General features: G+C 42.5%; 1 protein-coding gene across 1 annotated transcript; it reads right to left on the reverse strand.

Annotated features, from left to right (window-relative positions):
• Positions 1-462: 462 nt before the first annotated feature.
• CRYGB (crystallin gamma B) lies at positions 463-3,961 on the reverse strand. The gene is made up of 3 exons (XM_017546715.2): positions 3,850-3,961; positions 3,514-3,756; positions 463-803 (listed from the first exon to the last, which is right to left on the reverse strand). The coding sequence occupies exons 1-3, from the start codon at positions 3,856-3,858 to the stop codon at positions 528-530; spliced, it is 528 nt and encodes a 175-aa protein (XP_017402204.1). The 5' UTR covers positions 3,859-3,961; the 3' UTR covers positions 463-527.
• Positions 3,962-9,978: the final 6,017 nt, after the last annotated feature.

The raw sequence follows: 9,978 nt of genomic DNA on the forward strand, positions 1-9,978 counted from the left end.
GTGATCCACCCGCCTCGGCCTCCCAAAGTGCTGGGATTACAGGCTTGAGCCACCGTGCCTGGCCGCCAAGACTTTTTATACCCGAAAAACCACCTTGGGAGTAGGGTGAGGAGCGGGGATGGGGATGAAAAGGCTTCAGACATTCCAAGGGCCAGGGGATTCTGTAATTCACCTCCTGGGCGGAGACGAGGGTGGGGGTCTCCGGACATTCCAAGGGCCAGGGGACTTTTGTCATTCTGTTTGTTACTTCAGTGGTTTACAGAAGTCAAGATAAGCATTTGTTTACACACAGGTCTTAGTTATCCTGGGCTGCTTATTTTAGTTATTACCGGTAAGCAAAGGCTAGCAATTCTGGCACAATATCACAGCTTCCCATCTTGAAAACATGTTATCATGGTTAGCCGAGTGCCATAATCGCTTATAAATGCTTAATAGGTTGAAAGAAAGACAGAACTCTACTAGTGCCAGAAACACAAGCTAAATATTTTATTAGATTTTAAAGGAGAAAAGTGGAGAATCTAAATACTTCAGTACAAATCCATGGCTCGTCTAAGAGAGCCAACTTTGGCGTTTGTAGCCCCCCAGTCAAGAAATCTCCTGTACTCCCCCGGCCTCAGCAGATACTGCCTCCCCCTGTAGTTGGGCATCTCATAGAGGATCCAGCTGCCCTCCAGCACATTGAGGGAGTGAATTTCAGCGAGGTGGAAGCGGTCCTGAACAGAGAGACAGTCATCTGTGAGCTCTGACATTTGTCCTCTCAATTCTTCTCTCTCGTAGATCTTCATTCTGTAAGTGCCAGAGTGCTGCAGTAGCAGACAGAAAAGCAAGAAATGAACAAAAATAGATTGAAATTCAAGTTCCAGTCCCTACACCTCCCCTGCTACAGCTGCCTAGAAAAGTTCTCCCAGGCCAAGTTTGCTTCTAGAACAACCAAGTTGCAAAGTGAAGGGGCTGTCCCATCCCCAGCCACCCACTGCTGAGTCTAATGATTCATGGGCAGATTGAGGTCTTTGGGAGTCAAGATTTGCTTGCAATAAAATTTATCACATCACTTTAGTGCCTGTTATTTGAGAAAGCCTTTCTCAAAGGAGAAAACTGAGAATCGTTGGAAAGCTAAGCGTCATATTATATACAAATAGTGAAAGGGAAATAAATCTTGGGACCTCAGAATCACTCAGCTAAAGGGAAAAGCCAAGCTGGGAACTGCCTAGGGCAAAGCTGCCTCCCATTCTATTCAAAGTCATCCCTTGGAGGCTCACCTGAGACAAATGCATATCTGATTGCTTCCTCTCCCCTACGGTTTATGTAAAGATGCAGATTCACTGAGCCAGACTAAATTGCGTATTCAGTGGAAAGCTGATCAAGGACTCAAAAGAACCTTTTTTCTCTTATCTGCTTCTAACCATGAAGCCCCTATTTCCTACCTTAGCAGACTGAACCTATTTACATCCTACATGTATTGATTGATGTCTCAAGTCTCCCTAAAATGTATACAAGCAAACTGTATCCCCAACCACCTTGGGCACATGTCTCAGGACTTTCTGAGGCTGTCATGGGTGTGTCCTTAACTTTGGCAAAATAAACTTTCAGAATCGACTGAGATCTGTCTCAGGTATTTGGTATTCACTACTATACACAGACACACACACACACACACACACACAAACACACACACACACACACACACGTTAGTTGAGACAGGGCCTCCCCCTGTCACCCAGGCTGTAGTGCAGTGGCATGATCATCACTCACAGCCCCCTCAGCCTCCTGAGCTCAAGTGACCCTCCCACTTTAGCCTTCCTAGTAGCTGGGACTACAGGTGTGCACCATCACATCTGGCTGATTTTTTGTATCTTTTTTGGTAGACACAGCGTCTTGTTATGTTAGCCAGGCTTGTCTCAAACTCCTGGGCTCAAGTGATCCAATCACCTCAGCCTCCCAAAGTGTTAGGATTACAGACCTGAGCCACTGAGCTCTGATCATTTGATATATTACCATTGTTTAAAAGATAGCAACATTTAGCTATTTTCTGTAAGACTAATGTATTTGTTTTTATGTAACCTATGGAGCAAGGACTCTTAAGCTCTTGTAAAACAAAATGACATGTTTTCCTTATCTCTGCTTTCATAACCCCAGTTTCAGTTCAATTTTTTTTTTTTTTTTTTATTGAGACGGAATCTCACTCTGTCATCCAGGCTGGAGTGCAGTGGCTCAATCTCAGCTCACTGCAACCTCCACCTCGCAAGTTCAAGCGATTCATCTGCCTCAGCCTCCTGAGTAGCTGGGACTACAGGTGCATGCCACCATGCCCAGCTAATTTTTGTACTTTTAGAAGAGACAAGGTTTCACCATGTTGGCCAGGCTGATCTCGAACTCCTGACCTCATGATCTGCCTGCCTTGGCCTCCCAAAGTGCTGGGATTACAGGCTTAAGCCACTGTTCCTAGTCTTCAGTTCAAATTTCGACCTGATCGACTTTTAAGTTTCCTTTCTAGCCTCCTGCTCTCAACTTACTCATTTCCCTCAGAAGCAGGGATCACCTTCATTCAGTTCTGTTTTGATGACACTATATCCCATGACTCCCACATGCCACAGTTCTAAGAACCCTGCAATCACTCCCCAGAAAATGTGGAATCTCAAACTTCAGTTTCAGATTTAGCCTTTTCTCTAATTTATACCTCTAACTGAGCTAATACGTACTGACCATTAAATTAGAATAGAAATCAGAAGGCAGGATCCTATCTTCTCTAGGAGGAATAATCAAGTAGAAAAGTAAGATAAAGCAAACAGAAGTATCTTTTAATCGATTAAACAGCCCCAGGTTATATTTATACATTTTGATATGTTTGATTTCTGACTTGCTATGGCTTGAAATGAACCTTTAATACATTTTATTTTGAACAGATGGTAAATTTAGTCTCCTCCATGTCCTGCTTTTTCTTAATTAGTCTGTGATCTTTCAACTTTTTGATTATGTTTAAAATATAAAATCTGGGAGCATGTGATTTAAAAAAAAACAACAGAGTTTATGAGGAACGGCTTCCCATCTGAGACATCGTTCTAGACTGGTTGGCTTGTACTGTCATTTCCACTTTCTGTCCTCTAGTTGGAACTATTTGGTTTATGAATAATATGATTAAATAGGCCAGATGCGGTGGTTCATGCCTGTAATCCCAGCACTTTGGAAGGTCAAGGCAGGCAGATCACTTGAGGCCAGGAGTTCGAGATCAGCCTGGGCAACATGGTGAACCCCATTTCTATCATAAACACAACAAATTAGCTGGGCGTGGTGGTGCATGCCTGGAATCCCAGCTACTTAGGAGGCTGAGGCAGGAGAATCCCTTGAACCCAGGACGTGAGGCTGCAGTGAGCCGAGATGGCGCCACTGCACCCCAGCCTGGGTGACAGAGCGGGACTCTGTCTCAACAACAACAACAACAAAGAATAATATCATTAAATAGCTTTTATTTTCAAAAAGCTATTTTTTGAAAGGCAAAGACAGAGCCACACTCACCGGGGGGATGAGGCGGCAGGAGCGGATGGAGTCGCTGAGGCCCATCCATTGCTGGTGATCTGGGTACTCCCCGCGCCGCAGGAAGTACTGCTGACCTTGGTAGTTGGGGCGCTCATAGATCATCCAGCAGCCGCTCTCCACCCGGATGGAGTTGCAGCGGCTGATACAGGGCTGCAGGTTGGGGGAGTCAGCGGTGCATTCGTGGCAGCGGCCCTGGAAGGCCCGGTCCTCATAGAAGGTGATCTGCAAAATGGAAGATGTGGGAGCAAGGAGCGATTGGCCCCCACGGAGACCACTACCTGGGCCAAGGCCGAGCGTCCGGTACCCAGGACTTACCTTTCCCATTCTGAAGGAAGCAAGCAGACGTGCTCTCGGTGCTGTGTGGGACTGGGGGAGCGTCGCTGTGTATATAGCGGCCCAGACTGCTGCCTCCACAGGAAATCACACAAAAGGGCCCATTTCGGTGAGTAAGGGGATTTGCAGGCTCGCTGCTCTCCCTCCCCCGGTCATTGGGGTTGGCTGAATGGTTTACTCTCATTCTTTCTGGTAGGTTCGGGTTGTTCTAATTCACTAAAGCTGTTGTTGCCATCGAAATGAATAGAGTACACTTTTAGTTGAGCAAAAGGATGGGAGAAATTCTGTCTCTATGCTTTTATTTTATAGGTTACTCTGCTTAGCTGACTTCTTAAAGGTCATTAAGCTAAGCAAGGAATTCTGCTCAAGGACTGGTGGTATTTTTTTTTTTTTAAAGCCACGGTTGTTCATCAGCTGTAACAGAGACTTGGGAGTGTGTGTGTGTGTGTGTGTGTGCACGCGCATATTTTAACTTTCATTCTTCATTGTGTCATAGCTGTGTATCCTTTCTTTAATAGTGCTTTGGAGGTCTTTGAAGCATTTGAAAAGGAAGGCCAAAATATAAAGAACAAGTCAGAAAAAAAATGTCCTCATCCTCACTGTTTTATTGAACTCTTATGGTTAAGTACAGAGCAGTGACAGTAGACAAAATTTACCCTGAAAACTGTGGGTACATCTGATTTAAATTTTGGCAGCCAAGAAGAGCTAACCAGAAAGAACATTTTTCTTATTTTGTCTTCTAGATTCATGGTGTCCATGATAATTTGGGCTTATGGATCGGAGCTGTTCCCTAAGCCTAGAACACCTTCCCTTCCCCCAAAGCTTGCCAAATTCTGCCCAATCTTCAAGGCTGTCCAGGGTTCTCTTCCTAGGAAATCTCTTCTCAGATCCAGCTCCTCTTCATCTCTCCCTTCTCTGAAACATCAGCATCACCTCATTACTGCCCAGCTTCTCTTAAATATTGTCTTCCTCACGCAGTTTCTTCTTTTCCGGGTTCTTCTCTTCAAAAGAGTTTTAAGCTTAAGGATAAGGATCATGCCACACTTCTCTATTCCCCATAATGACTTATTAATTAATTGGGCAGATAAACAGAGCCCTGGTGATTCCTATTCTATTCTGGAAAACAATTGCTCTCCCATATGAGGTCACCCCATGTCGAGTTCAAAGACACAGAAGCCACATATGTTCAGATATGGGCTTTCTCCTGCTCACTCCTCTACTACACCCACTGCTTCTGATACTCTCCCTTCTGTTCTGTCCAGTCTCTGGTGACCTGGGAAGACTGAAGGGAAATAAAAATGACCCAGAAGCCTGCCAGCTGGTGTAGACAGACCATGTGGTGACGTCCCTGGGAGGTGGAAGGGGGCAACTAAGATGGGCAAGCACACAACCGGAGCTGTCAGAGTGAGCCTGCAGAACTTACCTTGCATGACCAAGCATGTGAAAATGAAAAAGAAAAGGTGATTTTGTGAAAAGAAATAATGAAAGAGATTCTCAGCCACTTCCTTGTATTTTAGAAGATGGATGGGTCCATGGAATGAGACATTGCGTCTTGAATGCAGCAAAACATGCTGTATTGGCTGATGACATCTCTTTGTGTTATAAGAATGGGGAATGAAGACAGTGCCTGAGCCTTTTATCACAAGTATTTGAATTCTGAGTTTAACTCTCAAGTTATACACAAGCTTTTTTCCTTTAAAAATAAGTGCAAAACTTTTTCTTAAAAAGTCAGGCCTTATTTAAATCAGAAAAATATACCCATGTAGGCCCTCTAAGATGGTTAATATAAGCTTGTATATCAAAATGTTTGAATAGCTCTCACAAAACCCTGGCTTTTTCCATAAACAGTCATTCATTTAAAAGCCATTAAAATTAACTGAGGTCTTTTAGAGGCCTCAGTGGAAAATTCATTACCCTCTCTCCCCTCCCTTAACACAAATATTATAACTTATAATCTGATTATTACAGACTTCTTTTCCTGGCTCTCTGATAACCAGCTATACGTCTTCTACATGAAGCCCGCTGAGTTCATCAGTACATCATTGCATCGTTGAAACGGCCCTGCTGAACTATGCCATGTCTGCTTTTGCTTAAATGGGTAGGACTGAACCTGCAGCAAACTTTGGAGCATGAATTTGGCTCACAATGATAAAAATAATAATACTTAATAATAGCCTACTGTATCATGAGTGTCTAGTAAATTCTAGACATTGTACCGGGAATCTTATACAAGCTACATCATGTAGCCAACCCAGTCCAATTAACGTCAGGACTCCCCAAAATATTTGAGAGATATTATGCCTAGAGCATAATAGAGCTCCTCCCTACTCTATGAAGTACGCTCCTTTCTTCCCACTCTCTCACATGTCCAAGTTCTATCCATATGCCCCCCCTCCTCAAACAGTTGCCTGTGGCTACCAGTGTCCCCGGGAGGCTAGGCCTGGTGAAAACTCCCTCTTAGGTCTCAGAAGTGAGCTTGGGTCTAAATGGAGGGAATTTTGAAGATCCAGGTATGAAGAATGTGGTCTAGAAGGAGAAGTGTGGACATGTCCCAAAGCCCCACAGCCTCCTGCCCCACTGGGAAGAGTTCAGCTAGAGGAAGCCAGAGTGAAGTTCTCTGAAGTATCCAGTCCAGTCAAGGGGTCTTGGTCCATGAAGTCTAATCACAGTACTGATCACTAGGGAGAAACACATCTGGAAAGGTACACATAGCTAGTGAGTGAGAGAACTGGGAATTGAACTCAAGGCCTAAGCTAATGGTCTCTTCATACACTGATGGTTTGTTTCAGATGTGATCTTTTCAGGTATGCAGATCTTATATCTTCTCTAAATTATACACTTGTCATAGTAGGTCCAATGTCATGCTTTTTAAAAAAATTTCCACAAGGTCTGGCACCCAAATAACCCTATCAGTGCTACATATCTTGCGCTTTAACAGGAGTTCCAATATATTCTAATGCGTTGGCCAATTGATTAATTGGTGGAAGGCTTATTTCTTTCTTTTTCTTTTCTTTTGTTTTTGTTTTGGTTTTTTGAGACAGGGTCTTGCTCTGTCATTCAGGCTGGAGTGCAGTGGCATGACCACAGCTCACTGCAACCTCAACTTCTTGGGCTCAAGTGGTCCTCCCACCTCAGTCTCCTGAGTAGCTGGGACTACAGCTGTGCACCACCACAGTTGGCTAATTTTTTGTATTTTTTGTTAGAGACAGGGTTTCACCACGTTGCCCAGGCTGGTCTCAAATTCCTGGGCTCAAGCAATCTGCCGGCCTCAACCTTCCAAAGTGCTAGGATTACAGGTTTGAGCCACTGCACCCCGTTCTGAGTTAATTTTCATATATGGTATGAGATGGGGTTCAGCTTCATTTTGCATGTGGATATCCAGTAGTCCCAGCACTATTTATTAAAAAGATTATTTATTCCCCATCGAATGATCTTAGCACCTTTGTCAAAGATCAGTTGATAAATCTCCACCCAGGGATATGTAAAATTAAAAAAAAAATCAGTTGAACATAAACATATAAGAGGCTTACTTCTAAACTCACAATTCTATTCCATCCATCTCTATGTCTGTCCTTATGCTAGTACCTCACTATCTTGATTACCATTGTTTTGTGGTCAATTTTGAAATTGGGAAGTGTGCATGTTCCTGCTTTTTCTTCTTTCTCAAGGCTGTTTTGGCTATTCTGGGTCCCTTGCAACTCCATATAGATTTTAAAATCAGCTTATCAATTTTTACAAAAAAGTCAACTGGGACAGACCATTTTTATTTTATTTTACTTTATTATTATTATGAGATAAAGTTTTGCTCTTGTTGCCCAGGCTAGGGTGCAGTGGCATGATCTCGGCTCACTGCACCATCCACCTTCTGAGTTCAAGTGATTCTCCTGCCTCAGCCTCCCAAGTAGCTGGGATTACAGACATGTGCCACCATACCCAACTAATGTTTTGTATTTTTAGTAGAAATGGGGTTTCTCCATGTTGGTCAGGCTGGTCTCGAACTGACCTCAGGTGATCTGCTTGCCTTGGCCTCCCAAAGTGCTGGGATTACAGGCACCTGGCCTATTTTTGCTTATATAAATTTGGGAAAGAAACTAACATTCTGGAATTGCAACTGAATATTTTTTATTTGAGTTATAATTTACATACCACACAAATCAATTAAAAGTGTACAATTTAGTGGCTACTAGTGTATTTACAGAGTTGTTCAACTAACACCACAATCAGTTTTAGAACATTATCATCACCCCCCAAAAAAACCCCTGTACCCATTAGCAGCCATTCCCTATTTCTCCCCAGTTATCACTCCGTTTTTCCACCCCAGCAGGTAGGCAACCACTAATCTTTATTGTCTATTTGCTTATTTTGGAAATTTCATATAAATGGAATTATAAAATATGTAATCTCCAATGAATTTCTTTCAGTTAGTATGTTTTAAAAGTTCACCATATTGTAACATGAGTTGATACTTAACTCCTTTTTTGTGTGTGATGGAGTCTTGCTCTGTTGCCCAGGCTGGAGTGCAATGGCGCAATCTTGGCTCACTGCAACCTCCACCTCCTGGGTTCAGGTGATTCTCCTGCCTCAGCCTCCTGAGTGGCTGAGATTACAGGTGCATACCACCACACTTGACTAATTTTTGTATTTTTAGTAGAGACGGGGCTTCACCTTGTTTATCAGGCTGGTCTTGAACTCCTGACCTCATGATCCACCAGCCTTAGCCTCCCAAAGTGCTAGGATTACAGGCATGAGATGAGTTGATACTTAATTCCTTTTAAAAGCCTAATAGTATTCTATTTTATGGATATACCACATTTTATTTATGCATCAGTTGATGGACATTTGGGTTGATTATACTTTTTAGTTACTATGAATAATTCTGTTATATACGTTTGTGTACAAGCATTTGTGCTGAACATATGTTTTAATTTTTCTGGGGTATATACCTAGGAATAGATTACTAGGTAATATAACTATGATATAAAGTATGATATAAACATATGATAACTATGTTTAACCTTCTGAGGAACTACCAGGCTATTTTCCAAAGCAGGGACATAATTTTACTTTGTTTTTGTTACATTTTTTTCCCACCAACAATGTATAGGTCTTTCCATTTTCTCACATCCTCACCAACACATGATTAACTTTCTTTTTGATTATGGCCATCCTAGTAAATGTGACGTAGTATCTCATCTTGCTTTTTGTTTCATAAAAAACTCCACTGACATAAAATTCATATACAAAGAATGTGCAGCTCTATTATAGTGGAAAAAATCCCAGAGATATGTAGGATAGCAAATATTAATCGCTCACTCTGCATATAGTTCTTTTTTTTTTAGAGACAGGGTCTCACTTTGTCACCCAGGCTGTTAGTGTTGATATCCTGGGCTAAAGCAATCCATCTGCTCTGGTCTCCCAAAGTGCTGGGATTATAGGTGTGAGCCACTGTGCCCAGCCAGAGTCTTCAATAATTTAGTCTTGATAAAAATTCATAATGAAGTCCAACACGAAGATGACCACATTGTGATACTGAATTTGAGAAGACACTGCAGATATATTAAATTCTTACATTTGTATAATGATTTAAAGGTAACAAAATTTGCTCACAATCTTTTCCCATAATTTCATTGTCATCATCCTGGGATTTAGTGAAGGAAAAATTTATTATCACTTGTTTTCAGTAAGGTAATTTAGGCACAGAGAAGGTAAGAAGTGACTGGCTCAAAGAGATAAGCTAGGAAGTGCAATAACCAACCATTTGGGTTCACCTGACACTGAGGAGCTTTCTGGGATGGAAGACTTTAAGTGCTAAAACTGGGAGAGTCTCTGGAAAACTGGGCTGGGTTGATTACTCCACTAGAAGTAGCTGAGGTAGGATAGGGAATCAGGCTGTTTAACTCTTGGTTTAACACCTTTCCTACCAGATTACCTAGTGAAGCAGGCTTGCCCTTGTCTACTTGAAAGTTCTCTTTAAAACTCCTTTCTTCAGCCAGTCGACGTGGCTCACACCTGTAATCCCAACACTTTGGGAGGCCGAGGCGGGTGGATCACCTGAGGTCAGGAGTTCAAGACCAGCCTAGCCAAGATGGTGAAACCCTGTCTCTACTAAAA

This window comes from Cebus imitator, unplaced genomic scaffold (genome assembly GCF_001604975.1).
Source record: "Cebus imitator isolate Cc_AM_T3 unplaced genomic scaffold, Cebus_imitator-1.0 Scaffold191, whole genome shotgun sequence".
Lineage (NCBI taxonomy): Eukaryota > Metazoa > Chordata > Mammalia > Primates > Cebidae > Cebus > Cebus imitator.

Bases quoted from the DNA above. Each gene is read 5' to 3' on its own strand.
- CRYGB (XM_017546715.2), bottom strand. The intron at 804-3,513 runs GTGAGTGTGGCT...CTGCTACTGCAG, and splicing joins CCTGCCGCCTCATCCCCCCG to CACTCTGGCACTTACAGAAT.